Genomic DNA, 5,614 nt, shown 5'->3' on the forward strand with positions numbered 1-5,614 from the left:
GACATTATCTAAGTCTATTATACAGTATTGTGGGGGCTCCCGGTAGCAGAGTGATCGCAAGCAAGGTTACCAGCATCAGGCAGGTCGAGCACGCCGTAGCTTGAGCTTGAGCAGGTTGCGCTGATCTCGATCGACGCTCCATTTGGTGACGAAGTCTTCCCGGATCATGGATGGGTCCGCTGACCAGACGTGAGTGTGATGGACCCAGGTCGCTACGCCGTCTACCTTGAGAGCGGTGGGGGTCGTCAGCACCATGGTGTAGGGACCCTTCCAACGTGGCTCCAGGGTCTCCCGGCGGTGCCTTCTGATGTAGACCCAATCTCCTGGTCTGTGCTGATGAGGAGTTGGGGTTGGGCCGGTCTCGTAGATGGCGCAGAGGCGGGGCCAAATGTCCTTGTGCAACCTCTGGAGCCCTCTCAAGGAAAGAGATAGTTCTTGATTTTCAAATTCAGCAAGAAAGTCAGATTAAAGGTTAGGAATGATAGGGGGTGGCCTGCCAAACATGATTTCATAGGGAGTAAAGCCCAGGGTGTAAGGGGAGTTCCTTACCCGGTAAAGGGCATACGGTAGAAGAGCCACCCAGTCCCCACCAGTCTTCATGGTTAATTTGGTAAGGGTCTCTTTTAGAGTTCTGTTCATCCTTTCTACCTGACCTGAACTCTGGGGCCTATAAGCACAATGTAATTTCCAATTTGCCCCAATAGCCCTGGTTACTACCTGCATTACCTGTGAAATAAAGGCTGGTCTGTTGTCGGACCCTATCATAGCAGGAAAACCATACCTGGGTAAGATGTCTTCCAGCAGCTTCTTGGCCACCATCTGAGCTGTTACATGCTTGGTTGGGTATGCCTCTACCCAGCCAGAGAAGGTGTCTATAAATACTAAAAGATATTTATAACCATACTTCCCTGGTTTAATTTCAGTGAAGTCAACCTCCCATTGTGCTCCTGGTTTGGTGCCTCTGAGCCTGATCCCTTTTTCATTTGATCCGACCCCTGCGTTCGTAAGTTGACAGGTCTTGCAGGCAGACACAACCTGATCTATCTTGGTATTCTGCTGGTGAATCTTGATCCCGGCATGTCGGAATAAGTTCTTCATTTTCCGGGTTCCCAGGTGAGTGGATCGGTGCATATGTACTAATACCGTGTCCCCGAGCCGGTCTGGCAGTATAAGTTCCCCTTCTGGTGTATGCCACCATCCCTTTATTTCCTGGGCTCTGGGGAGCTTTCTGATACCTTGCAACTCTTCCTGGGAGTACTTGGGCTGGTCTGGTAAGACTGGGTCCTCTGGGTCTGGTAGTTGTAAGGCCATGGTAGGGACCGAGGTAAGGGGTACTGCCTTTGCAGTCTGGTCAGCCTTTTGGTTACCTCTTGCTACCGGGTCATTGGCTTTCTGGTGCCCCTGGCAGTGGATTATGGCTAACTTGGAAGGAAGCCATAAGGCCGCGAGCAGGTCGAGGATTTCTTGCTTATTTTTTATTGTCCGTCCCTCTGCTGTCAATAGCCCTCTCTCCTGGTAGATCGCCCCGTGAACATGAGCTGTAGCAAATGCATAACGGCTGTCTGTGTAAACGTTAAGCCGTTTCCCAGCCCCCAGTGTCAGTGCCTTGGTGAGTGCAATGAGTTCTGCTCGCTGAGCTGACGTCCCAGGGGGCAGAGCCTCCGCGCACACGGTGTTCGTGTCGGTGACCACCGCCGCACCCGCGTACCTGCACCCGTTCCGCACGAAGCTGCTTCCATCCATGAACCAGGTGGCCTCTGCATCAGGGAGGGGACGATTGGTCAAGTCCTTCCGAAGTCCATGTACCTGCTCTAGGATTCCCGCACAGTCATGTAGTCGGGCATCTAGGTCGGGGTCAGGTAGCAGGGTTGAGGGCCCCACTGGGATGGAACCGTACTCTAGGGGGGTTGATCAGCAAGCTTTGATAGTGGGTCATGCGAGCATTGCTCATACACCTATCAGGAGGCTGTTTTAGGACCCCCTCAATGGCATGCGGGGTCGTGATCCAGATCTCCTGTCCCAGGGTCAGTTTGTCGGCATCCTTAACTAAGAGCGTGGTTGCCGCAATGATTCTTAGGCATGGTGGCCAGCCGGTGGCTACGGGATCCAGCTTTTTAGACAAATATGCTACCGGGCGACTCCAGGGGCCTAAAGCCTGGGTTAAAACCCCTTTTGCTACTCCTTTGCGCTCGTCTACAAAGAGGCGAAAGGGTTTCGTAATGTCTGGTAGGCCCAGGGCTGGAGCAGCCAAAAGAGCTTTCTTTATCTGATTAAAGGCAATTTCTTCTGTCTCAGTCCATTCAAAGGCCTTCCCCTCCTTGGTGGCTTCATATAGGGGCCTGGCGATCTCAGCAAAACTTGGTATCCAGAGGCGGCAATAGCCAGCCGATCCTAGGAATTCCCTCACCTCCCTCCAGGAGGTGGGAGTAGGGATTTTCAAGACTGTCTCTTTCCTAGCGTCTGACAACCAGTATGTATCCCAGGTAACTCACCATCTCTTGGCATATCTGAGCCTTCTTCGGAGAGGCCCGGTACCCTAAGGTTCCTAGGGTGGCCAGCAGATCTTTGGTCCCTTGCTCACAATCTTTGGCGGTATTGGCAGCAATCAGGATGTCATCTACGTACTGAAGGAGGGTGAGACTGGGGTGCTCTCTCCTGTACTCACCGAGGTCTTCATGCAGCTCCTCGTCGAAGATGGTGGGCGAATTCTTGAACCCTTGGGGCAATCGCGTCCAGGTTAATTGTCCCTTGTAGCCTTCCTATGGGTAGTGCCATTCGAAGGCAAATAGGGGTTGGCTTTGAGGCACTAGCGGCAGGCTGAAAAAGGCATCCTTCAAGTCTAATACAGTGTACCAGACTCTAGAGGGTGCCAGAGAGCTTAGGAGAGTGTATGGGTTAGGAACGGTTGGGTGTATATCCAGGACTCTTTTATTTACTTCCCGGAGGTCCTGGACTGGTTGATAGTCATTAGTGTGGGGCTTTCTTACTGGCAGGAGGGGGGTGTTCCAGGCAGATTGGTACGGAACCAGTACCCCTAGGCTTCGCAGTCTCCGGATGTGAGGCTGGATTCCCTTCTGAGCCTCCTGGGACATAGGGTACTGTTTGACTCTTATCGGGCCTTCCCTGGTTTTAGCTCTACCAGGGTTGGGGCCCTGTGAGCGGCCAGTCCTACTCCCCCCATCTCTGCCCAGGCTGTGGGGAATTCTTGCAGCCACCCGTCCATATTGTTCTCTACTGAGGGCGCCCCCTGGTGGAGGCAATATTCATCCTCCAGTCTCAGAGTCAGAACCTGGATAGGGTGGCCTTTGCCATCGGTGACCTGAGGCCCCCCTTGTCTGAAAGTTATTTGGGCTCCAATCTTGGTTAGCAAGTCCCGTCTTAATAGGTGGTAGGGGCATTCTGGTATTACCATGAAGGAATGGGATACCCGGCCCATTCCTAGATCTACTGTTCTTAGGGTAGTCCATGAATATTGGCTCATGCCAGTTGCCCCTTGCACCCAGGACTTTTTATTGGCTAGCTTCCCCTGAGGTGTGCGGAGGACCGAATGTTGTGCTCCAGTGTCGACAAGGAAGTCAACAGGGGTCCCCTCCACTATAAGAGTTACCCTGGGCTCGGGGAGGGGGCCCGAACCCCGACTCCCCTAATCACTCAGTCCTTCCAGCTCCAAGACCTCCAACCAGTCTGTCTTGTTTTCCTTTTTACCGGCCTTCTTTGGGCATTCTCGGACCCAGTGCCCTATCTCTTTGCAGTAAACACACTGGTTCCGTTCCAGCTTCTTTTTCCCGCCCCGGGCAGTCCCCTTACCTCTTTCTTGGCCATTGGCAAGCTGGCGAAGGTGGCGGGTCCGCTCCTCAGGGGACTCCGTGGTGGTGGCTAGCAGAATCTTGGCCAGGTTTCGGGTCTGCTTGTCACTGGCAGCCACCATGGCACGGGCTTGTCTATCCTCAGGGGGCTCTCGGTTATTATACACCTTCTCAGCCACTTTCAGCAAGTCCCAAAAACTCTTTTCTCCTAACCTATATATTCTCTGCAGTTTCTTTCTAATGTCCGTGGCTGACTGGTTGATAAAACTCATGATTACAGCTGCCTTATTCTCAGGGGCTTCTGGATCCATGGGGGTATAGGTGCGATATGCCTCCATGATCCGCTCTAGAAAGGCAGCTGGAGACTCATCTCTTTCCTGCTGTACGTTCCCTACCTTGGTCAAATTAGTTGGCTTTCTAGCAGCCATTCGAAGACCCCCCATTAGAGTCTGGCGGTAGACCAAAAGCCTCCTCTTACCTTCTGCGGTGTTGAAATCCCATTCAGGCCTAGTTAAGGGAAGAGACATCTATCTGGGCCTGGTTGGTGGTTGGGTTTCCATCCACGCCTGGAACCACTTTCCGGGCCTCATTGAGGATTCTTTCCCTCTCCTCAGTTGTGAACAGGACCTGTAAAAGCTGCTGGCAGTCGTCCCACGTGGGCTGGTGGGTGAAAAGGACAGAATCTAGCAAGTCAATAAGTCCCCCCAGCTTCTCAGAGAACTTAGGGTTTTGTGCCTTCCAGTTATGGAGGTCACTGGTTGCGAAAGGCTAATAGTGATGGGGCTGGTTGCCGTCCTCATCCGGGGGTCCAGGGCCCGTAAAGGCAGGGTCTTGATAGTGGAGTCGGGTGCTGCGACAGACAGCTCCTGCTGAGCTCTCTGCTGGGTGAGAGGCAGGCCTCCTACAGGAACCACGGCCACTCCCGGAACTCCGCCCCCGGCCACTCCCGGAACTCCGCCCCCAGCCACTTCCGGAACTCCGCCCCCAGCCACTCCCGGAACTCCTGGTGTAGGAGGATCGCCCCCCTGTGGGATATATGGGGGAGGAAAGATTAGGTCTTCTTCAGTCCCCCCCTGCAGGACAGGGTAGGGGGGAGCTGATGGCTGGGTGAGATTCTTCTTTTTCTACTCATTTTCTGTTTCCTGCAAAGCAAGAATGGGCTGTGGCCCAGGAGGGCGTGAAGGTAGGAAGGGCCTAAGCCAAGATGGTGGGTCTTCCATGAGGTCCTGCCAGGTAACAATGTAAGAGAGTTGATCAGGATGTCCACCCCTGAGTTGGGAGACGACGTCCCTGACCCAGCGGATGGTGGGGAGGTCAAAGGTTAAAAGTCGGCCACTTGCTGGAACAAAAAGTCTGCCACTGGCCTTTCCAGACCACCACACTGAGGCTGCTGGCTCTTCCCTTTACCTCTTTAAAATGATCGACCATAATGCTTAAAGGAGTAGTTTCAGTCTGTCCCATAATGTCCGTCCAGTAAGTCCACAGAATAAAACAAAACAAACACAAACACATACAGCTAAAGGGCCGAAAAGTATAGTCTTCCAACTCCATGGAAGCAAAACCAAAACAATCTTCCAACTCCATGGAAGCAAAAACTGAAAGCTAGACGATGGCTGGGCGCCAACCAGCGGGAGCGACCCGCCTCGTCTCAGATTGAGGGGTTTCTACAGACCTTCTGACTCCGTGGAAGCAAAACTACGCCCCTCCAGATGGAGGATCGGGGCGTCCCCCTACTCCTCCCACCCGTGATCCCCCGGTGCGTCCACCTAGACCGTTTCGGGCAATTACAGATTTCAGAAACGAGCTCG

General features: G+C 53.4%; 1 protein-coding gene across 1 annotated transcript; it reads right to left on the reverse strand.

The window, feature by feature from the left end:
• Nucleotides 1-667: 667 nt before the first annotated feature.
• Nucleotides 668-5,234, reverse strand: LOC106696345. The gene is given in 7 exon segments (XM_023750458.1): nt 668-804; nt 807-1,864; nt 1,866-2,474; nt 2,476-3,118; nt 3,121-4,328; nt 4,330-4,574; nt 5,214-5,234. Coding segments are annotated over 7 exon segments (3,921 nt in total).
• Between the last annotated feature and the right edge of the window lie 380 nt (nt 5,235-5,614).

This window comes from Myotis lucifugus, unplaced genomic scaffold (assembly GCF_000147115.1).
Source record: "Myotis lucifugus unplaced genomic scaffold, Myoluc2.0 scaffold_13, whole genome shotgun sequence".
Lineage (NCBI taxonomy): Eukaryota > Metazoa > Chordata > Mammalia > Chiroptera > Vespertilionidae > Myotis > Myotis lucifugus.